Raw genomic sequence first — 24,985 nt, 5'->3', positions numbered from 1 at the left:
CCCCATGCTTCACAGTAGGGATGGTACTCATCATTCTTCTTCCTCCAAACACGTTTAGTGGAATTATGACCAAAAGTTCTATTTTGGTCTCATCTGACCACATGACTTTCTCCCATGACTCCTCTGGATCATCCAAATGGTCATTGGCAAACTTAAGACGTTCCTGGACATGTGCTGGTTTAAGCAGGGGAACCTTCCGTGCAATGCATGATTTCAAACCATGACGTCTTAGTGTATTACCAACAGTAACCTTGGAAACGGTGGTCCCAGCTCTTTTCAGGTCATTGACCAGCTTCTCCCGTGTAGTTCTGGGCTGATTTCTCACCTTCCTTAGGATCATTGAGACCCCACGAGGTGAGATGTTGCATGGAGCCCCAGTCCGAGAGAGATTGACAGTCATGTTTAGCTTCTTCCATTTTCTAATGATTGCTCCAACAGTGGACCTTTTTTCACCAAGCTGCTTGGCAATTTCCCCGTAGCCCTTTCCAGCCTTGTGGAGGTGTACAATTTTGTCTCTAGTGTCTTTGGACAGCTCTTTGGTCTTGGCCATGTTAGTAGTTGGATTCTTACTGATTGTATGGGGTGGACAGGTGTCTTTATGCAGCTAACGACCTCAAACAGGTGCATCTAATTTAGGATAATAAATGTAGTGGAGGTGGACATTTTAAAGGCAGACTAACAGGTCTTTGAGGGTCAGAATTCCAGCTGATAGACAGGTGTTCGAATACTTATTTGTAGCTGTATCATACAAATAAATAGTTTATTTATTTATTTATTTTTTATTATGTCTCTCACAGTGGACATGCACCTACGAGGACAATTTCAGACCCCTCCATGATTTCTAAGTGGGAGAACTTGCAAAATAGCAGAGTGTTCAAATACTTATTTTCCTCACTGTATATATATAATGTGTGTGTATGTGTATGTATGTGTGTGTGTGTGTGTGTGTGTGTGTGTGTATATTTTATATATATATATATATATATATATGTGTGTGTGTGTGTGTGTGTGTATGTATGTATGTGTGTGTGTATATATATATATATATATATATATATATATATATTACACGTGTGTGTGTGTGTGTGTGCATAGATAGATAGATGTGTGTAAAAATGTAATTGCTCTTTTAATTTTGCTCTGATGCTGTATTATCTACATGCAAATAAAATCATACTCTGCTTTGTTGAATTGTTCAGAATGTCCAGTTTTAGATTATTGCTCTGGTTTTTTACTATAGAACCTACTTGTCTATTAAAAGTGACAAAAAAGAGGTCAAAAAGCTAAAATCAGGTTTCTCAGTGAAACACTTTGGGATTGCTCCACTCAAACAGGCTTGGCATGTCTGTGTGGCAAAAAGATTGAAGATGAAATGGTTTGTCAAGTTTTTTAGGTGAAAATATGTTTCTGAATTCATTTGTAAGTTTTAGAAATTTAATTATATAAACAAGTTAAACCTTGCATTTGAATTAAAGTCTGTTATGATGTAGGTATGAACTAATCTGGTTTACATATTTTCAACAGCACAACAATCTGAGGCACCTCATGACCATACGGAAGAAAACTCTGTGCCAAAACGCTCCAATAATGGCCTTGTCCCAAATGAGGCTGATGAGAAAGCAAGGGACCAAGAGCCCACCGTACCCCAGGCACAGTGGCCACTTCTCGGGGAGCTGGAGTCGGACGAGGACGCCGCAGAGGACACAGATGACACAAGTTCCATTACGTCCTCAGCCAGCTCTACAGCCTCACTGCACAGCGGCCAGAGCAGAAAGAAGAGCATTCCTCTGTCAATTCGCAACCTGAAAAAGAAACACAAGAAAAAGAAGACCAAGTTCTCCAGAGAGTTTAAACCTGGAGACAGGTGAGTACAATCCTTCTGAACTGAGACAAACCGGATATGTTGTATGAAATAACAATATTATTAGGTGTAATGTGGTGTAAATTGTGACCAGTTCAGAATCCAACATCCTGAACACACTCATTCAAGTGAGCTATTTATCTCTAAATTCACTTGTGTCTCAGCTCTGTGTGATGCAGTGGTGGACGAAGTACATAAAGCATGTACTTGAGTAAAAGTAAAGATACAGTAGGTAAAAGTGCTCCCTTTAAACTTTCACTTGAGCAATAGTACAAATGTATTTGCCTTCAAATTTATTCAAGTATCCAAGTGCTATGTTTTATCATAGATATAATGACTGTCACTTTCAGAACACCAATCTACTAATACAATTATATTATTGAGTTAAACAACTGATTGATATCTAATAAATTATCATGAGCCCAAAACCTTCTTTATCACGACTTCAAAAAAATCACGTAAATAAGGCCACAGGTGTTGTGGCAAGTTAGAATCAGTAGTTTCTTCCATCATTTATTCCTCTCAAAGTGTTCTGCTTGCTGTTGAACTGATGCTGAACTGTATGTTCAGTAGATTCCACCAACGGCCTATGGCATTTGTAGCTTGAAAGATGCCTTGGGTGAACTACGTTTCCCCCACTGAACAGCTCCTTTCTGCTTCAGCTACAGTCACTAAATGGGTGCACACTCCCGACTAGGCTCATTGACCATGACACGATATCATAATTGATGCGACCATGGAAATGAGTGGTTAAAAAAACTAGCAATTATTGTTATTTTTCTTTTTTTTGCATGAACGCCCCCCGATCTTCATTACCTACCTAATGGGAGAATTTAAAGCTTCAAGTGTCTGATGTTATTCTTCTGACCCAAAGAGCAAGTCTAATCATGAGCAATGATTTAATGCAAAAATATGAAGAGCTAATTATGTACTTGAATAAGAATGAGGGTGTTTAGACAACCATGTCTCTGGTAATGAAGCATCATGTTTATGCCCTTGACTCTGAGGCAAAATCTCTGACATTTTAAGCTATTTGTTTTATCGATGTAGATAAGGACACAATTTAAAGTCAGTCTTCTTCATTTTCATTTTATGATTTTAAATGTGAGGGCAAGTTGTGCTAACAAGTCAAAGTTTTACGATCCCTTCACAAGAAACTCTTCTCTTCATTCCTAGTGTCCACACCAGCTAATTAGCATTCCTAGGAACAGACAGACCATGACTTTGGTTTATGTACACAGACAGTGGTGCATTTAACACAGAGAAATCTATGAAGAATTGTGTGTTACTTTAAAAAAATATAGCAAATTAAAAAATTTCTGTTGTGAAAAACCAATAGGGTAGAGTTTTTCCCCTTTCTTCTGTTGTGAAGTAAAGAAAAAATGCTTGTGACAGCTTTATGAACCTGCTTGTCCCCCAGGCAACTGGAACGAAAAACTGATAACTCTGATATGAAATCTGCATGTCCCGAGCACCCGAGTTATGATTTGTCTTCACTTATAATACAAGTATTATTTTTATATTTTTAAAGCCCAAGAAATAAAGTACTCTACTGAACATTTTTACTTTTGCTCTCCTTCCATGGCAGTGGTAGACATGGTTAACAAAATTACGATAGTCTTGTCAAAGAGTAATGCATTAGATACCTGAAGTTTGAAAAAGATATAGAAAAATTAATATATTCAGCAATTTTTTGAGTAGTAATATAAATAAATGTGAATGCAGCAAACAGATTATACACAGTGTTCTGAAAATATATGAATACAATGAATGCAATAATAGGGTTTCTGTTTGAGACAAGAAATTTGAATTTGCACTGGGATTCTACTGGAAACAAACGCTGTGCAAGTTGGTGGTTTTTAGTTTTATTCTTAAGTAGAAAACATAGTCACAAGTGCAGTCCTGCAAGAGGTATTTAGTAGTAACTTAGTCAGTGACTGGTCAGTGTCCTAGTGGTTTTGCATAATCTGAAGTTTGTTTGTATTTTGGCAAATAAAACCAAGAAAGTTTGGTGTCATGGTGAAAAGATATTAGCCCGAAACTCTGGTTAAAACCAGTTGTGGACTTGTGTGATGTAGCCGAGTATGAGGAACTGTCAGAACTAACATCTAATTACAACATTGCAGCATTCCTGACACTTTTCCCCCCTACAACACGTGGGAAATATGGAAGATTTGAAATGTCCATATCCAGATAGTAGCTCTGTGTTGCAACTTTACTAATATTTGGAGGATTAATTTTCAAAGTGTCTTACTTGGATATACAATATAGATACAATGGGTGAAATGCTTGATCTGAGAGTGTCTCCCTGAGCGCTCTAGCCAGTGCAGCATCTCTTTATCAGCTGCAGTAGGGGATATTTAACACCCTGCGCCACACACAGACTTGTTTATTGACCGTTCTTTTGTGTTCTCAGTGTCTCACAATGTCTCTGGCCTTGTTCGAAATGTCAGTAAGTGTCTTTACACACTCACTATCTGTTAAAACTTGGTTTCTAATGTGCGAACAAAGATTTAAAAAGATCACTTAAAATAGAAAGAGACCAAAAAAAGCCTCAGCTGGGCCAGAGCTCCCATTTTCCACTGTCCCAAATTTCATCCTGTTTCTGTTTCTCAGAGGAGAGAAACTGTTGGCACAGCTGAGCTTAAAATAGCAGTTAGTGTGTATGGTGTGTGGTGATGTATAGAATCAGCTGTCCTTGTATAAACAGAAGTGTTGAAGTTGTTAGAATTTAATAAGCTTGCTCGTGTGTACGTGTGCGTGCTCGTGTAGAGTGGCTGTGGAGGTCGTTTCCACGGTTACCTCAGCTGATGTCATGTGGAAGGACGGTCGACTAGAGACAGGAATCCGTTCGAACGACCTCATCCCAATCCAGCACCTGGACAACCACGAGTTCTGCCCTGGAGACTATGTGGTGGACAAACGCAGTGAGTACTACACTTGTTCATTTAGGCCATACCTCTATTTGAACAACTTTTTGTCCAGAAAAGTTCAAACTTGCTCATAATTTGTGTTTTTCCTGTTTAAATGAAATATGTACTAGTGGTCATATTTTTGCTAGTTCATTTATTAAAAAAAAAAAAAGTGAAAAATGATACCTGACTAATTTTGTACAAAAAATTAAGATTTGCGGTCATTTACTTTGTTTTTGTTTGTTTGTTTTTTTTTTACTTTTTTGTACAGGGCTAATATAGTTAATAAAGACTCTATTTTTCTCTATTTTCTATTTACATGTCTTATACTGCTTCTCATTAATGTCTTAAAGATTTGCGGAAGTGTTTTAGGACAGAAAGTGACTGTTAGTTTTAAATAAACAAACATAAAGGAAAATCCACCCTAAACGATTTGTGAGAAAGTTCATTTGGTATCAAATGTTTGATTTTTGAAGGCCAAGCGCTGCAAGACCCGAGTGTGTATGGTGTGATTCAGAGAGGAGACCACAAGGCCAGGACATGTGTGGTGAAGTGGATCAAACTGAACGCTGCAGGAGATGATGTGGAGGTGAGAGCATTGTTTTCCCCTCGCATCTTTCCCCCTCATCCCTCACTTTTTGTTTTTTAAAGCGATAGACAGTGAGCTATATTCCGGTTTGGTTTTTTTGTGTTGCCCAGGTGATTGGTGAAGAGGAAGATGTCAGTGTTTACGATATATCAGATCACCCTGACTTCCACTTTCACACCACAGACATCGTCATACGGATAGGCAACTCCGGCTCAGATGAATTCAGTGATGAAGTAAAGTATCTTTCATGTTTTAATACTTTAGGCCTAATAATAGTGCTGTGGGTCAAATTCAAGTTGGGGGTCAAGTGTACAGCATGCACAGTGCTGTACACTGTACAGTGCCCAATTCGTGTCAGTTAAATCTCCCTTTATATGTCACTATTTGCTGTGCAAGCGAGCTTGTTTTTAACCGAGTGGCTTTTCTGACTCTTTTGAGTCTACAGAACCATATTTGGGTCTGGTCAGCTTTATTATTCTGAAGGGGTTGGTAAATAATATGGAACCATTCTAATATTTTGGTGTTGATCTATTGTATGTGTTTTTGTTGATTTGAAAAAAGCAGCACCATAAAAGTCTAATTACAGATGTTATGATTTTTTTTCATGTCCAATTGACCACTCTGTAGTTTTCTCTGTGTTAAACTTGTATCTGTGTGTATGTGTGAACACAGAGGACTGTAGGACAGGTGTGCAGGGTTGACGTCAGCAGCAAAGTGGAGGTGGTCTGGGCTGACAACTCTAAATCTGTTGTCTTACCGCAGGTAACTATCTATCCGTTTATCCACGTTACATATTACGCCACGAGCCTTTGGGTTTTATTTATAATATGTTCTTTATTTATACAATCTTTTCATTTATTTTTAACCAGCCTTAATTGTATCCAGCTATGCATTTGTATAATACAAGATATTTGATGGCTTTCAGGCAGTATCAGTTTTAAGAATGAATGAACTGCTGTTATTCATATGCTGTAATAATAGTCTGTGACTAATCTATCCTTGTACATTATTTCAGCATCTATACAATGTTGAGTCTGAGATCGAGGAGTCGTATTACGATTCGGGCGAGGGTAGCACCAGCGGCGCTTCCTCAGAAGAATGGGAGGATGAGAGTGACAGCTGGGAGACTGATAATGGCCAGGTAGAGGAGGAGGCGGGGACAGGTGGAGAAGACTCCACCCCCAAAACAGAAGCTCTGGCAGAGGTCAAAGCTTCGACGCCTAGTGCTGGTGCAGACACACAGGGGAAACCTGCCACACCCGATCTGCCCGCAGGTATGTGAAGGAAAGAAACTCTATATACAGCCATGATGAGGTCAGTCAAGGAGCAAATGTCATTTATTAAAGTTTTATGGCGCCACCTGTACTGATAAAAGTACTTTATTTAGCTACACTTACCACACAATTGCCACTCTGTATTGCACAGCAATACAGAGCTCCCAGCGTTCCTAACACTTTTGGAATGTGTCCTGAAAGTCTTCTTTTCAAAGCCTGTCAAGCACCAGTTGCACAGCTCCCGATGTACACAGGACAATATCTTTTGGCACACTGGTTGGTGCTGAAAGGTTGGTGCTCCCTGTGACTGTGAGATTATAGCACACTTATATAAAACTTCCTTCCTGTGTCCCTGGTGGTAATGTCCTTACTTTAATCATGATACAGTTCTACAAGTTCTTGTAAGGTCTGATGCATTCCAACGCTGGCAATATGTTTCTAATTCTTACAGCTGATATTTGGATATGTTATAACTATTTATCATTATAAGGCTTCACCACTTCTGCATGCAGAAACAACTATGAGTGTGAGCCTCGTTATGTTGTTCATCAGGCATCCAGACTATACTGAATAAAATATACATTTTTACATACATTTTTTTTTATAAGATCACGTTTATGTGCTGTAATAATCCAAGAGAAGTCTAATCCTCATTCATTTGCTTTTCATGATGTAGGTGGAGCACCAACAAGTGAGGAGAAGTCCAGTAAGGAGACACCGCGATTGGCTTTCCGTGAGCTCAAAGAGGCCCTGAAGATCCTGGAGAGCCTAAAGAACATGACAGTGGATCAGCTGTGGACTGGCTCGCCCACCTCTCCCACTGCCGAGCCAACAGGCGCCACAGGCACAGCCACCCCAGCTGATGCCAAGCCCACAAAGGAGAAACGCTTCCTAGATGATATTAAGAAGCTTCAGGAAAACCTAAAGAAGACTTTGGACAATGTGGCCATTGCGGAAGAGCAGAAGATGGACGAGGAACGGGCATCTGCCCCTGCTGAGCCTCAGACACCGGTGCGCTCCGGGTGGCCCAGTGATACGCCTGTCCTGTGCCAGCAAAGTGGCGGCAAACCCGGCGTTACGTTTACCAGTGCCAAGGGCGAGGTTTTCTCTGTGCTTGAGTGGGCGCCAGGTACGGATTTGAAAAATTTATTATTTGCAACATGCAATAGAAGATTTCGCTTTAGATTTACTTTCTGACCCAGAAAATCTTCATTCTAAGAAAAGATAATTTGTAACAAAAAAAGGGCAGACTACCTTCCGGGTCAACACTGTGTCATGTCTGTCATCAGTCACATGTCCATATCTGAAATTCTTTCATCTGATTCTTTCATACATGCTAATAAAGCTATAATATGCCTCTGGGATTTTAATAAAACATGGTGGTGCATGATTTGTTTCTATCGGTCTTCTCTAGACACCCACACATTTAAGAAGATGGAGTTCCAGCCGGCTGAAGCCAAGAAGTTCTTCAGTACAGTCAGAAAGGAGATGGCTTTGCTGGCTACATCATTGCCTGATGGCATTATGGTCAAGACATTTGAAGACCGCATGGTGAGTTCAAAACATGATGCGAAACAGTCATTAACATTATTGCATAGCAAATTTTCAATCGTTTCAACAATCAAAAATAATTTTATTTCAACTACATGATCATTTAAAACGTGTCAAAAGAGTTGTCTTAAAGTAGGCTGGCATCTATTTCTCAGTGTGATCATTTCAAATTAGATCTGGTTAGATCTTTATGCTACCTGGCTAGGAATACAAAATTAATAGCAGTTATCTGTTAGGATACAGAGGGTAGATACTACTTAGGATGTAGTATAATAAATCTCTGAGATTTCTCTTATGGGAAATTTCTAGAGAAATAGAAAAGGATTGCATACTGCTTTGTAAATAAATATTTAATTCCCTACTTATTTAGGTAGCCATGTCCCTGCAAGTGTACGTGTCTCAGGTTTCTTCATTTATAGTTTGGATACCTCATTACAAACCTGACATTCTGGGATGACTGGGGCATTGTCTGGAGTTGTACTCTTGATTTTCTGACAATAGCATGAACAATTACCACTTTAAAGAACATGATAAATTGAAATCTGCTGAATTAAATCTATCCAGAAACCTTTTGAGGATATACGATGCACTTCGATATATATGAATCGTAGCACCTCCTAAATCTTATACTTAGGTGTCTTGTGCTTGAAGTAGTTTGTGCTAGTGTTTCATATGTTCTCATTTTCTTCATATTTTCTTCCAGTGTTCAATTAGGTATAGTGGTGACTAAATTACCCCTAGCTATGAGTAAATTGTGTGCATACACTAATGTATAACTGGGTATGTACATCGATAAGGCATAACATTATAACCACTGATTGGTGACGTGATTATTTCTCCATCATGGCATCTGTTAGTCAGTGGGATACATCAGGCAGCAAGTGAACATTTTGTCTTTAAAGTTAATGTGTCAGAAGCAGGAAAAAATGGGCAAGGATTTGAGGGAGTTTGACAAGGGCCAAATTGTGATGCTAGATTACTGGGTCAGAGCATTTCCAAAACTACAGCTCTTGTGGGATGTTCCCAGTCTGCAGTGCTCAGTATCTATCAGAAGTGGTCCAAGGAAGGAACAGTGGTGAACCGGCGACAGGGTCATGAGTGGACAAGGCTTATTGATGCGAAGGTTGGACTGTGGTCTGATCCAACAGATGAGCTCCTGTAGCTCAAATTGCTGAAGAAGTTACTGCTGGTTCTGATAGAAAGGTGTCACATACACAGTAAATCGCAGGGTTTGGCAGCAAAAGGGGGACCAACACAATATTAAGCAGGTGGTCATAATGTTATGACTGCTTGGCGTATGTGTGTACAGTGTGTGAATGTATATGTGTATGGCACCTGTGATGCGCTTACCTTCCAGGGTATATTCCTGTCTCACATGCAGTGTTCCCAGAATAGATTCCGGATTAAGCACAACCCTGTCTGGGATAAAACACTCATTCAAGATGAATAAAGGGATTTTAGGATAGAGATTAATTTCATTTCAAAATCATTTTATATCTTTCACCGTTTCTGTGCAAGGAATCGCCTCTGGCTTTCAAACTATTTAAACACGTGTCTCTTTTTCCAGGACCTGTTTTCAGCTCTAATAAAGGGTCCAACACGCACACCATATGAGGATGGCCTCTTCTTATTTGACATCCAGTTGCCCAATATCTACCCTGCTGTACCACCACTATTCCGCTACCTGTCACAGTGCAGCGGACGCCTCAACCCAAACCTTTACGACAATGGCAAAGTGTGTGTGAGCCTGCTAGGCACATGGATTGGCAAGGTAAAAGTCCTGCCACTCGTTCTGTTTTTTTTTCTGGCTTTTTACTCCTTTATGTGCGTCATGTGTCACGGCTGTTTTTAAACACCCTCTCGTTAGCTGGAGAAATGTAGCACACCTACATAACACTAGTGGGTACCAACAGCCAAGAGGGAAGGAATGTGTATTGGGATTTATTACTTTAGCTGCAGCCTCAACATGTGGTGGAAGCAGTTTTATAAATTTTATATAGATTATTTGTTTATATTATTGGAAATATAATGCTTTCATGTTGAGGTGCTTGATTAAAAGAGGGAAAACCGATAAGAGGCTAAATTGTACAGTACAATAAGATGGTGCTGGATTTCAACGATTTCTAGGAAGTTAATGTAGGAGAATAACCATGAAATGATAAAAGCTCATGTTTTGCTTCAAAAACTTAATTTGTTGCAGCACTACACCTTCTGATACTGTTCTAATCTTTATATTTTATAGCTTATATTTTTTTGTATTCTCAGGGCACAGAGAGGTGGACGAGCAAGTCAAGTCTCCTGCAGGTGCTTATATCTATTCAAGGTCAGTTACTGCTCTGCTTTATCAAGTAATTGGAATATGTTTAGGACAAACCAGCATGTACAATGTAGCATCTTGACTGATTCTCATGTAAATGAACTTATATGGACATCCTAAGTTCAATGGGGCTAACAAATGGGTGGAAAACTGTGTTTACATCACATCGTGTGCACAGGATCTGCACTATATCAGCAGCAATGCAGTATCAATGTATTTCTACTAAAGTTGTTTAAACCATGTTTCACTCCAGGCCTGATTTTGGTCAATGAGCCTTACTACAACGAGGCAGGCTTTGACAGTGACCGCGGCCTGCAGGAGGGCTATGAAAACAGTCGTTGCTACAATGAGATGGCCCTCATCAAGATGGTGCAGTCCATGTCGCAGCTTCTGGCACAACCGATCGAGGTGTTTCAGCAGGAAATCCGTCAGCACTTCTGCACCAGCGGCTGGAGACTTGTGCACCGAATCGAGTCCTGGCTGGAGTTGGACACGGCCGTGTCTGAACGTGGCGCTCGAAACACCAGCACCATGCGGGCTGAGCCTCTGGACGAAGAGGCTCCTGAGGCACTGGTGCACAGCAGTCCTACAGGCAAACCTGAGTCCAGAGGTGAGGAGGAGCTTGAAGACTCTGGTCTCGGTGCATCCAAGGACCACAACCTGAGCTCCGATTTGGACGGCTCTAAAGGGGCAGAGCCAGCACAGCAGGGCGGCAAAGCGGCACAGGAGTCTCAGCCGGCTGTCAGACCGAAGAAGCGGAGACGGAGCTACCGCAGCTTCCTCCCTGAGCGTAGCGGCTACCCGGACATCGGCTTCCCGCTCTTTCCTCTCTCAAAAGGCTTTGTTAAGAGCGTGCGTGGCGTCTTGTTTCAGTATCGTGCTGCATTGAACGCCGCTGGCATCCCCGAAGAGAAATAATCACACATCTACTCATCACATCTTTCATCTTTATCTCTTTCCTTCGCACTCATTCCCTTTAATCCGCTGACCTCCAGCGAGGCTATGCCCCCTTTGCTAGCCAAGCACGGGTTTAATGATAATTTTTTTGTTTCCATAATCATTAAGCAGTTTTGTCCCATAATTCCTAAATAAATTTCTAATAAATAGTTGCTGTGAATATGCCTCTTTCATATCGACTCTGGTCTCTCAGGGAGATATTGCGATACCTGAAGCGCTTTGAGGAGGAGGAAGAGGAGGACGATAGAAGAACTATGTGGAGTTTTAGTGATTTGTGAGGTAATGCATAGGAGCTGGGACTGATGCACCATTCAACACCGAACGGGCGTCATCTTGAATCCTGAGCCAGGAGACCAAAACTGCCGGAGAGGACATGTCACACTACTGAAACATGCAAAGGTTTTTGCACAAAATTCATTGTTAATGACTGCTGGGTAAAAAAAAAAAAAAAAAAAAAAAAGGAGCTGTGACTTGTTCTCATCCACGTCGAAGTCGACGTAACGGCTCCCAGCATCTTCTCCAGTCTTAATTTCCTTATTAAATGCTGCTCCGTGTTCTTTCATCGTTTTCACTTTTCGAGCCAATCTCAAACTCTTTTAACATTAGTGTTGCTTGACAGTTTTGCGTCATGTATTCAACCCCACCCACCCACCCACCCCCACGAGCGTGCGCACACACACTCGTGCACAAACACACCTTCATGTATACCGAATGTCATAAAACTGCCCAAATGTGGCCGTGAGCCTGATAATCAGTTAGTATGCCTGGTTACCAAGTTTACATGCAAAAACATAAGACACAGTAAACTCTTTCTATTATCATAACCAGATTATTTTATTTTATTTTTTAAACTAATTTACCACCGAGACCTCGCTGTATGTATCTCGTTTCTGCCTTCTCTTTAAGCTCACTCCATTCATGTACAATACATTTTACACTTTTTTATAAGGGAAAAAAAAACTACACAGTTTTGCTACAACAATGATTTATAATCCATGAGCGGGTGTTCAAAAATGTGTTAGACCATCACGAGAGGAGCCTTCAGAGATCTGGGCTTCAACAAAGCGCGTAGACACGATCCTTACATCTTTCTCTCTCTATCTCTCTCTTTTATTATCCAGTTTCTGTAACATACTGCCCCACTTTAAAAATTGCCATACACACTGCACATTTTCCTACCTGAAGTTATTTTTAGAAGCACAATCCCAACCGTTTCTTCATGCTGTGAAATAGTTTTAGATTTCATCTGTATTATTTATCAGGTTTTTTTGTTTTGTTTACATACAAATGCATTTAGCACTTTTTTTTTATTATTAATTATGTTGAAACAACCAGTATTCTGATGTAGCACAAAAAGGGAGGGTGAGCTTGTATGTAACACGTCTTATTATAACCACGAGGGGGCGACAGAGCAGTTTTTTGTTTTTGTTTTTTTTAAGTGCAGTGTGCACGTGGTGAGTAGACGCAAGAGATACAACAGCATATCTCTGGTACGTGTCTGTGTGACTGGTGGGATATTTGTTTAGCGTAGTTGCATGTGGTTTGGCTATAAGGTCTTATGTAGAAAGTCTGGATTTTAGACTGTTTTGAGATCTTCTTCCCAAATCTTGAGCATGCAGGGACAGCTTTTGACAGGACCTGTTTACAAGAGAAGACCTGTAACTGACAGCTTTTTGCTGCACTTGTTGCGGTCTGAGTGCTGTAGCACCTCTGAGCCAATGTCACATTTATTGTACATATCCTGTATGCCCCCCCTCTTGAAGCTGCCATTTTCATCGATTAAATTGACTTGAACGATCAAGTACACTGCTTCTAACCAGAAATGACCCGAATATGCTGCATTAAATCTCTGTTTCTTCTCGTCTATGTTTAATTTGATCTAAAGTTTGCATTCGCAGGTATTTTAAAGGAATAAAGGAAAACTGATTCACCTGCTAGAAAATGCATTCTAGTATTACTGTAAGGGAGGAAAGCTAGTGTTGAATGACTTTTTTTATTGGTTTACTTTAACTGGCATATTCCTTTTCTTTTTTCCCTATGTGCCATCCCTTATTTTATTCTTTATGCTGACTAGTAAATAGATGGAAAGTAAATCTCTGATCGCTTTGATTCTGCCCTTTGAGGGAACATGTTTGTTAGTAGCTGCCAGTCGCTGTATGCACCTTACAGGTATGTATTAGAATTGCATTTTTCACTTCCTGAGTGTATATAAACATTTTAAATATGGTACACTCAGATGCAAAATAAAGAGGTCCAGAACAACTCTTTAAAAATCCCTGACCATTGGAAAGTACTGCTGTGTATATTTAGATGTAGTTTATTAGGGGTTTTTTTCCTGTGTTTCCCGACACAGTTCGACTGTATTATAGCAGGGATCAGTGGCTCCATTACACGCTTATCCAGTTGGATTTTGTTGGGTATAATGGCACTGATATTTGCCTCAGTTTGTAATTGCTTTCCAGTGTTAGAGCAGCAAAATGCATTAAACTTCACGCTCCACTGGCTCTTTAGAGGTAGCCCAAGTTTATCTTCCTCCTGACCTTTCCAGCACTGCAGTTCATCTCCATTCATTCTGCTTTTTGCAATCTTACACAACAGATTTTTATTTTAGGCTGTTTGGGATTTGGTTTAAATGCTGCTTCTTTCCAGCCCTGTGGAACTACAATAATTAGGACTGAGTTTAGACAAACCCCCTTAATACTGTGACTGTTTCCTGCTGTTATATTCTGCCCACTTACCTTTGACTTCCAACCCTCTTGATTTCTGCTCCTATGAAAATAAATGTGACGTCTTGAAACAAATCAAGCACATGAAGCTCTGACCTGTTTTCTCGCATCCGTTGTAGAAAGACCACCTTCAATCCTGTTGTTGAGAAACAACAGCCAAAGCATGTAACATGTCGCTTTAAGCCTTATGGCTGCTCACAAAACTTGACTGTATAATATAAAACATTTCCACAGTGGCCTGTATTGGTAAACTTAAAAAACAAAAAAACAAAAAAAAAAACAAGGTTTGTAGCCTGATTTCCTCTGTACAGAAGTCATGACTATATATAAATACATAGATTATATATATATTTAACAAACATGAGTTCAAAGTGATTAATGTGAATGCTTGGGGCATATTAATTGCGGAGTGTGTGTATTACTTGTGTGTATTTTCTTTTGGTTCCTTTGTATTTTTTTAATAATTTATTTTGGTTGCATTAAAAACTTCAAATGTATAAAATGAAGCATTAAACTCTTGGCGAGCAGAACCAGAGAGTCTTTACGTTTCTTTATCTTGAGCACACAAACACATAAAAAAAATACATAAAAAAATACCACCCTGTATAGAACTATAACAAAACCACAGCACAATTTTGCAAGGAGGATTTTATTTTTGCATGCTGTGACTCCAGTGCTCACAGGGAGAGATGCACATTTACCACTCTAAAATATATCCCAGTTTCATTTCTCAAGGGACAATACTATAGAAATGAAACTGGGATATATTTTAGAGTGGTAAATGTGCAGCTTGTACAGCAGTACAGATTTACTGTCCTCTGAAAACAACTCAACATACAGCCATTACTGTCCAAATAACTGGCAACAAATGTGAATACACCCTAAGTGATGACATCTGTACGTCATGTAACCATGCAAAGCCACATGTCCTATTCATGATGTTCATGTTTTTGTCTGCTTGACAGCATACATACAAATTTGAGTATCCTGTATTAAAGCAGTTAAAATGTTCAACATGGCACCTTATGGCAAAGAACTCTGAGGATGTAAGAGTTAAAATTGTTGCTCTACACAAATATGGCCGAGGCTATAAGAAGATTGGTAACACCCTGTAACTGAGTTACAGTACAGTGGCCAGGGTCATACGGAGGTTTTCCATGGAACAGGCCTCGTAGGAGTCGATTAAAAGAGGTCGAGTCCCTCCTGAAGGAAAGTAGTGGGTAGTAGTAGTGGGTACCCTGTAACAGACATATCGCAGATTTCCCCTGTCTGTCATGTCAGAATCTAATGAACACAATAGTATTCAAGGAAGTACACATCAGGTCTTCGTAGACTTAGGTAGCTCACAGGGAAATGCATGACTTCTGTAGGTGAGGTGCATGCAAGGGAACTTTCTCAAACATTCTCTGGTGATACTGATATTTTTTTAATCAAACACAGAGTTAGGGTTTTGTATAGTCCCGATCTCATTAATCTGCTCATTTTGGTGACACAGTAGTTTGGGGTATAGAAAAATATTTAAATCTATGATTCTGGATAGGTGTTGCTGCAACATAGCAAAGTGCCTAGCATAGTGGCGGAAAGTGTTTCCCGTACAAATCATATTAATCCTATAGGGTAGGGTTTCTAGGATAAGATTAAACCCTTAAACCTTAAATGATCGTTTTTTATCGGCTGGGCATTTCTGATCATGTACACTGGTTGTGTTACATGCCAGAAAGTGTCAGCTGGGGAATTCTCTGTTAACCCCAAATGACACATTACCCACTATATAATGAATTTGAGTCTCATTGGAAAGAATTGCCATGGGCCTCATATTAGACAGGTAACAATGAACAGTGTTCAAATATTAAATAAAGAACATATATATTGCAAAACCATAAATTATACATATAAAAATGACTACCACGTGGTAACTAACTCACCTTGCCTTTTGCCAATGTTACACCAGTTAGAAATTGTAATTGCAGCTTCCACCACTCCTCCTCTTCTTCTTCATTCTCTATCACTTCTGCATTGTTTAGTACGTTACTAGGGTGCAACTATTAAGAAAAATTTCATATTTTTGTTTAAAATGAATTAAAAGATAGGAAACAGACAGAAAAGACAAACTTACAGTCACAAATAAAAATTAATAAATTAAATAAAATTAAATAAAATTAAATACAATTAAATACAATTAAATACAATTAAATAAAATTAAATAAATAAATGATGCTTAGCACCTCCCCTTGGTGTGGTATTCCTTATGTAGCAGTAGGTGGCGGTAATGCACAAATCTGTTGTTTAAAACTGCCTTAAAACGAAAAAACGAAAAAGTAGCTGTTCCAGCAGTGGTTAGTGTTTGGCTAATTTTATATAAATAGTAATGACTGTATTTATTGATCAAGTAGTAATATATTACATATTATTAAGCAAAATATATCATGTGCCTAGTTATTAGGAAAATGAAACATGCTTGGAAGCTTTTCAACAAAGTGTGAATTAGTGACCTCTGCTGGTCAAAATCGTGTAGCGCAGGTTTGCCTAATAGTGGCTTAATGATGGCCAGGAGATACCAACATGTGATCAACTTGCCACAGGTGTTATATGAGTCCATGAGAGCTTAATTATATTTATTATACATAACATGCCACCACTGGAAGGCAGAAAATGACTGGAAACCCAAAGGGACAATTACAGCTTCCATTTAAACAAACATAATCCCCATCATAATTATTAAAACGATTACAAAGTTGTTATTATTTTAGTTATTTAGTACGGCACTATTTTTTTTCTTATTATTAAGGGTACTAGTTCTCTTGTTATTAATTGCCTATGATTAGAAAATAGTTACTGGCTTGATGAGGTGCAACAGGGTTTCACATCACATCAGTACTCTCTGTTATTTCACACATGGAGCGTTAATGTTGTGCTCACTGTGTCAGTCAAATTCCAGTCACAAACAAATTAATTCATAATTAAAAGAATTTCTTTAAAAAATTTTCTCCCTGAAAAATTTACCCTAAAAGGAAAATTCTGGGGTGAAGCTGAAGCATGTGGATTAGAGTCCTGTGGAATTCAGAAAAGAGAGCTGATGCTCTGAGTGCAATACGATTATCTGTAAGTCACAAGGTGGTTCTGAGATCATTGTGAACAGAACTATAGTAGGCTTTGTGTCGAATATAATGTTTAGGGATTCTACATTTCAAAAGGAAATAATGATGATAATACAACAGCAGGATGGGGAAGAAATACCTCTGTGGCTTGGTTGTTGGTGCCACACATGCTGGATTGATTGTCTTTGTAACTCACACACAACACTGAAAGAAAGAGGTCGGAGGAGATTGAACAGACTGGTCCAAGCTGACAGAAGGGCGACAGTAACTGAAATCACTGTGCGTCACAACAGCGGTGTACAGAAAGGCATCTCTGTAAGCACAACACGTCGAACTATGAAGTGGATGGACTACAGAAAAAGACCATCATCTACTCCCATAAGGCAAGTACAAGAAATCCAGGCCTCAGTGGACAGTCTCACCACAGTCTAATATCTACAAAAGAGAAACCATTGTCTCACTTGATTCAAATGCTCAATTTGCTAATACTTTGCATGAATGTTTTAGCCTGATCGTGATGTGGGGAATGTTTCCGTGGCACACATAAGGTCCCAAAATACAAAATGAGCATTGATTGTATACCACAGGCTATTGAAGTTTATTTTAATTTATTTTAAATTGATTTTAATCCAATCAAAACTGTGTAATGCATTTCCATGTTATGGCTTTGCACAATTTTTGCTCCCTTTAGACTGAATTATCACTGCAAATCAATAATGTTATCTAAATGATCACTTGTAAAGAATTTTTATCCATATAAGAGTGATCTCTGCCAGGATGATCACACCCCCATCCACAAGACACAGATGTTCAATAAATAGATTCTATGAATCTGAATCCCATACTGCATCGTTTACACAGTTAAACATCTGTGTGTGATGTTTGCTCCCGAAAATGTCTAAACCATTTGGCAACTTGTGCATGATGATTATCGGAGACAAATCCACCTGATCTCACTTCCGCACCCACCCTACTCACCAGATTTGGCTCCTGTGGACTTCACCCTTTCCCTAAAGATGAAGATCCAGCTCAAAGTCTAATGTTTTGCACCACTGTGTAGATCCAGAGCAAATCTCAGAAGGTGCTCGACACGCTTCCAAAAGAAGACTTCCAGGACACATTCGACAAGTTGCAGGAACGCTGGGAGTTGCGTTTTGCTATGCAGGGGGACTATTTTGAAAGTGATAGTTTGTAAACGTTGACAGATTAAGTACTTTCTTGTTAACAGAGCCAGACATGAAACTTTTTGATATCACCTTGTAGCTTTGTAATTGGATGGAAAAATTAGGACATTCGTATAAACAGAGGCAGGTAGTCACACAGAGCTGGGCTGTCAAAGAAAAGAAAAAACAACAGCAAAGTCAATAGAGAATAGAGTTTGTTTTCTAACAAAGCAGATGGACAGGTTATGAATAACCAAATGCCAGAAAACAGATTTATGAATCTGTTTTCCCAAAGATTCGAGAATTACGGGGATTATCTTATAATACAGACATGTCAAATTTAGTGCCCTTGGGCCACTTCCAGCTCACAGATCCATAATATTCAGCCTATGAGGTACTATCATTTTTGTATTATAACGGGCGCTGCACCGTTTCCACACTTCATCCCATCTTCGTTTCCAGGATGCTCGAACACTTTGCATGTTTGGAAATACATATCAGTGTGAGCAACTTTTCTCTCTTATGAAGATGAACAAAAGCACATAAATCTCCCTGATGCAGATTTTCACTCTATCCTGAGAGTTTCCACAGCACATAACTGAACCCCAAACATTAATGAACTGACAGCCTAGAAACAATGCCAAACATCCTACTCGAGCAAATGTGCATAAGAGCAGAATGTACTTCTGATTACTGTGTCATTTACACACTTTATTCGGTATCCTGTCTGTCTTGTTCATTAAATGGTGAGTGTTTGGCCCTGTATTTAGAGGCAGTATTTATTCTCTATGAGTTTTGACACCACTGTTGTATATAAAACACGGCTCATGTGCACTCCGAGCCAGGTGGTGGCAGTAGTTCACCATAACGCTATTCAACAGAGAAACAGAAGAAGCAGCGGTTTGATCAGGGGGTGAGTGTTTTTGGCTAATAATAGCAGTACTTATCGTTTGTTCGTTTCAAAACGTTAAATATATGGTGTATTTTTATACTTATAAATTGAATACGAATATTTAAAGCCAGTAGTTTAGGTGTGAGGTAACCGTCCAGCTAGCTGAGGAATAGAACCGGAAGGCGGGGCTGCAAACGAAACGTGTGGAAAGTGAATGATGTTCTTCTGAAACACCTCAACGTGCAAAGTGGTTTATTTTATTTTATTTTTTTATTTTGGCCAATCAAACATCTGTTAAAGAGCTTTACAGATGTCGCATGTTGCAGCCGTTACGCGTGTAATATGTTGTGCGGATTTAAGAGTCAATTTAGTTCCTGTTGATCACTTACCTTATAGCAGCTATAAACGGTCGTTTTCTCACAAGCCTCCCTTTTACCCCTGTGTCTGTAAGTTAAAAGTAAAAGTGCAGTCATTTTTTAAAAACAAAAACAAAAATCAACCTTGATCTGTTCAGCAGGATGTATTAAAGCTGCCATGGATAATTATTTTGTGCCCAAACTAAATTCTTTGAGTTGTTTATTATTATTATTATTATTATTATTATTATTATTATTTATTATTTATTTATTTATTTATTTATTTATTTATTTATTTGCATTATCCTAGTTACATACTGTTGTAATTACGCCCCCCAATGTTTTAATCTCGGAATTGCATTTGCCACATAACTAATTAGTTTGACCAAAAAAAATTATAGGGAATTGAGTTTTATGTCTAAATAATAAAATGTATAAATAAATTTTTTTTTATTTTATATATATATATATATATATATATGTGTGTGTGTGTGTGTGTGTGTGTGTGTATACACAGTGAGGAAAATAAGTATTTGAACACCCTGCTATTTTACAAGTTCTCCCACTTAGAAATCATGGAGGGGTCTGAAATTGTCATCGTAGGTGCATGTCCACTGTGAGAGACATAATCTAAAAAAAAATCCAAAAATCACAATGTATGATTTTTTTAAACTATTTATTTGGATGATACAGCTGCAAATAACATTAATGAACTGTATTTGAACACCTGAGAAAGTCAATTTTAATATTTGGTACAGTAGCCTTTGTTTGCAATTACAGAGGTCAAACGTTTCCTGTAGTTTTTCACCAGGTTTGCACACACTGCAGGAGGAATTTTGGCCCACTCCTCCACACAGATCTTCTCTAGATCAGTCAGGTTTCTGGCCTGTCGCTGAGAAACACGGAGTTTGAGCTCCCTCCAAAGATTCTCTATTGGGTTTAGGTCTGGAGACTGGCTAGGCCACACCAAAACCTTGATATGCTTCTTACAGAGCCACTCCTTGGTGATCCTGGCTGTGTGCTTCGGGTCATTGTCATGTTGGAAGACCCAGCCTCGATCCATCTTCAATGCTCTAACTGAGGGAAGGAGGTTGTTCCCCAAAATCTCGCAATACATGGCCCCGGTCATCCTCTCCTTAATACAGTGCAGTCGCCCTGTCCCATGTGCAGAAAAACACCCCCAAAGCATGATGCTACCACCCCCATGCTTCACAGTAGGGATGGTGTTCTTGGGATGGTACTCATCATTCTTCTTCCTCCAAACACGTTTAGTGGAATTATGACACAAAAGTTCTATTTTGGTCTCATCTGACCACATGATTTTCTCCCATGACTCCTCTGGATCATCCAAATGGTCATTGGCAAACTTAAGACGTGCCTGGACATGTGCTGGTTTAAGCAGGAGAACCTTCCGTGCCATGCATGATTTCAAACCATGACGTCTTTTCTATTGATTGCTCCAATATTGGACCTTTTTTCATCAAGCTGCTTGCCAATTTTCCCGTAGCCCTTTTCAGCCTTGTGGAGGTGTACAATTTTGTCTCTAGTGTCTTTGGACAGCTCTTTGGTCTTGGCCATGTTAGTAGTTGGATTCTTACTGATTGTATGGGGTGGACAGGTGTCTTTATGCAGCTAACGACCTCAAACAGGTGCATCTAATTTAGGATAATAAATGTAGTGGTGGTGGACATTTTAAAGGCAGACTAACAGGTCTTTGAGGGTCAGAATTCTAGCTGATAGGCAGGTGTTCAAATATTTATTTGCAGCTGTATCATACAAATAAATAGTTTTTAAAATAGTGCAGTGGACATGCACCTACGATGACAATTTCAGACCCCTCCATGATTTCTAAGTGGAAGAACTTGCAAAATAGCAGGGTGTTCAAATACTTAAATAGTAAAATGTTAATACAGTACTGTACATAAAATAGCGATTTCGGGGTTGCGTCCATTTATCGCAAGCGGTTTTAAACGTAACCACCGCGATAAACAGTGTATTACTGTATTTAATTTATATCATACAGCCTTATAAACAATAGACATTGTCTCAAAGCTCTGTTATAAAGATAAAGTGGTAATAAAGAGCATATAAGTGTAGTGCTCAAGAGTTATATTTATATTAAGTTTGTACTCTGGCGTACCAGTGTAGATTTATTCATTGCTAGAGACTCAAAGCATTTTTGTACGTCGCTCTGGATAAGGGCGTCTGCTAAATGCCGCAAATGTAAATGTCAATGTAAATGTAGTGCCTATAAGTGTTATCCGTTTGAGTGAGCCAGTGGTGACTGTGGCAAGAAAATACTCCCTGAGATGACATGAGGAAGAAATCTGGAGACGATCCAGACTCAAAACGGATCCACATCCTTATCTGGGTGGCACCGAATGTCCAATCATTACAGTCCCATCATTGTTAAGGTGTGCAGTGACTGGCACTTGGATGTAAAACTGTTCATTTATATAAAAACCTGAAGTAGTAGACAGTTATATGGCACTTTTTTTTTAATTGATTGAAACAATTTTTTAATCAATGATGCTTTTCTTTTTTTTTATATATATAATTTCAAAGCCATGCAATCAAAGACAAGCTTGAAAGAGTATTTAAGTAAAGAGTTATCTTTTTTTTTTTTTTTTTTTTTATTCAATCGATTTACATGTTGTCGCTGCTGATTCCTTTACCACCCAAAATAGAATTTGATAAAGTAGACTGTTCATATATAAACATATAAAGTGATTTCATTACAAGCAATATTCAAGAAAGGTTTAAACATCATAAGATGCCAAGGAAAGGGAATCATAAAACTCAAACTTACATAGCTTTAAAGAAAAAACTCAGATTCTGCCTGAGTGCTTCAGTGTTCCCAGGATATAGAGTCTGGATCCAACCTGGTCCTAACAAAGATAACAGAAGATGAATGAAAACTTAAACTCAAGACTCCTTTTTGAATGAGTGTACATAAGTCTTTTGAATGTCTTTTTGCAGAAGCTTTGCATTGAACAATTTTATTTTTCTCAGTTGTGTGCACAAGCTTTACCTCGTGTTTGAACTGTCTGGCTGATAACTGGTGTTGGCTAGTTCATTTACACTTTATTTAGTTTGTTTGTACCACAAGGTATTCTTGATTTCAAGGTGTTGGTCTGGAAATGACAAACTCCTGATTGATTGGACATAAAATTAGGGGTAGGTTTAACATGCAGTGAGGTGAAAACCAAACACCCACAAGAATCAAAAGTGTAATAGTAAACAAATGAAATATTAATTAGGATGATATTCACTTGTATCCTTTTATACTCTCCAGGCAATACGTGCAATTTCATTTGACTCTTCTGAAGGCATAGTGAGGTGACCAACAACCAAATGAACAGCAGCTACATGTTCCTGAGAGGTAAGAGTGTGTTAGACACACATAAGTGTTTCTTACTTCAAGTGTTTCAAATTGATATTGGATATCTTGTGCAGATCTTCAAAAAATGATATTATTATTAGGATTTGAATGTATCATTTGCGTTCCTCTTTCAGTTCTCATCACCATTTGGCCAAAAGGTAAACAGACTGAGATGAAGCAGGAGCACAGAAAATAAAGACCTGACTGGGGCAAGTCAGAAAATAATGCTATTTCCATTCTTTTGCAAAAGACAGAAAAGTCAGCCAGTGCTCTCAGCACATTGACCTTGTTTGTTTGAAAAAAAGAAAACCACAGAAAAACCTTTGAAATATTTGCAGCAGATCAATGGACTACCTCAGGTGTATTCTTTAATTTGTTCTTCTGACTGAAATACTAATAATAGATGGGGAAGAAATCTGATCTAAGTGCCTTTGACCGTGGCTTGGTTGTTGGTGCCAGACGTGCCGGTTTGAGCGTCTCAGTAACTGCTGAACTTCTGGGATTTTCTCGCACGACCGTCTCCAGAGTTTACACAGAATGGCGCGAGAAAGAAAAAACATCCAGCGAGCGGCATTTCTGCGGGCGGAAACGGCTCGTTAACGAGAGAGGTCAGAAGAGAATGGCCAAACTGGTGCAAGCCGACAGGAAAGCGACGGTTACCGAAATCACTATGCGTTACAACACCGGCGTACAGAGGAGCATCTCGGAACGCACGGCACGTCGAACCCTGAAGCTGATGGGCTACAGCGGCTCGACTCCTGTAAGCCAAGTGCAGGAAATCCAGGCTGCAATGGACACCGACTCCCCACAGATGGATAGCTGAAGAAATCAGTCATCTGTCCCGCTAAATCTCAGTTTGCAGTCGTTTTAGACGACGTCCTAAATAACCTGAAACCATGGATTCATCAAACGAGTTTGATTTAACTGCCACACACTACCTATGTTTTTGTCAGTGCCACACACTAAATAAAAGGACACTGAATTCAGTGTATTTCAGTGACTTCTACATCCATCAACTCTTGATCCATGTTGTTATTGTTTATGCGTGGTTTGGCTCCCATTACAAGGAATAGTCCTTGAAAATAAATAGTGTCGGATTACCTTTATTCTATACTGAGACGCTTCTATTGTTTGTATGAAAGTGACGCTTGACCCATCAAAATATTTCTTCTTCTTTCAGCAGCTCTCGTTAGGGGTCACAACAGTGGATCATCTTCATATCACTCTGTCCTTTACATCTGCCTTCTTCAAACCAACCGCCTGCATGTCTTTCCCCACCACATTCATACACCTCGACTGTGGTCTTTTTTCTCTCCCTTTTTTCCCCCTCATGCCTCCATCATTTGCATTTTTCTATCAATATACCTCATGTCCCTCCTCTCACCCTGTCTCCAGAATGTACCACCTGTGCGGTTACTTTAATGACTCACTTCTAATCCTGACCCTCCTCTTTACTCACAATCTTTAAAACTCCACCTACAGCTCCTACTTTGTCTGTGTACCAACATACTAATTTATTGAAACACTTAGTGTGTGCGTGTGTGTGTGTGTGTGTGTGTGTGTGTGTGTGTGTGTGTGTGTGTGTGTGTGTGTGTGTGTGTGTGTGTGTATGTATGTATATATGTATGTGCAAAATACCCTCAGTGGTTCCTTGTTTTTGTACATCTATAATATATCTACATTACACCCATTAAATAAGTGCACTTTTTCAGGCCATCTCATCGGTGCTGGTCAAACGCAGGTCACGTTCCACTGATAAACACGTGGTGCCGTGACCCAAAAATAGATGATTCCGATTGTCAGTGTTCAGGGTACTAACTAATGAAGTGGCCACTGGTGGTGTCTATAAATTCTTGTATACAGTGTAAAAGGTTTATTATTTTGGCTAATTAAATATTTTTGTTATT

General features: G+C 39.2%; 1 protein-coding gene and 1 long non-coding RNA gene across 3 annotated transcripts in view; both read left to right on the top strand.

Moving 5' to 3' along the window:
• Window positions 1-11,610, top strand: part of ube2o (ubiquitin-conjugating enzyme E2O) — a 34,570-nt gene extending 22,960 nt beyond the window's left edge. For both annotated transcript variants that reach the window (XM_083535132.1, XM_083535133.1), the window contains exons 10-20: window positions 1,525-1,864; window positions 4,634-4,788; window positions 5,250-5,362; window positions 5,473-5,595; window positions 6,035-6,124; window positions 6,378-6,636; window positions 7,313-7,765; window positions 8,051-8,187; window positions 9,755-9,958; window positions 10,453-10,510; window positions 10,758-11,610. In XM_083535132.1, coding sequence (XP_083391258.1) covers window positions 1,525-1,864; window positions 4,634-4,788; window positions 5,250-5,362; window positions 5,473-5,595; window positions 6,035-6,124; window positions 6,378-6,636; window positions 7,313-7,765; window positions 8,051-8,187; window positions 9,755-9,958; window positions 10,453-10,510; window positions 10,758-11,422 — 2,597 coding nt within the window. In that variant the 3' untranslated portion in view covers window positions 11,423-11,610. The remainder of the gene's footprint in view (window positions 1-1,524; window positions 1,865-4,633; window positions 4,789-5,249; window positions 5,363-5,472; window positions 5,596-6,034; window positions 6,125-6,377; window positions 6,637-7,312; window positions 7,766-8,050; window positions 8,188-9,754; window positions 9,959-10,452; window positions 10,511-10,757) is intronic.
• A 7,666-nt stretch (window positions 11,611-19,276) lies between these two features.
• LOC310736347 lies at window positions 19,277-24,189 on the top strand. The gene is made up of 3 exons (XR_014536523.1): window positions 19,277-19,361; window positions 22,992-23,078; window positions 23,213-24,189. It is a non-coding gene; the product is annotated as an uncharacterized lncRNA (long non-coding RNA).
• The last annotated feature ends 796 nt before the right edge of the window (window positions 24,190-24,985 follow it).

This window comes from Silurus aristotelis (genome assembly GCF_946808225.1).
Source record: "Silurus aristotelis genome assembly, chromosome: 2".
NCBI lineage: Eukaryota > Metazoa > Chordata > Actinopteri > Siluriformes > Siluridae > Silurus > Silurus aristotelis.
The sequence above is the reverse complement of the archived record's forward strand: the minus strand, read 5'-3'. Positions and strand labels throughout refer to the sequence as shown.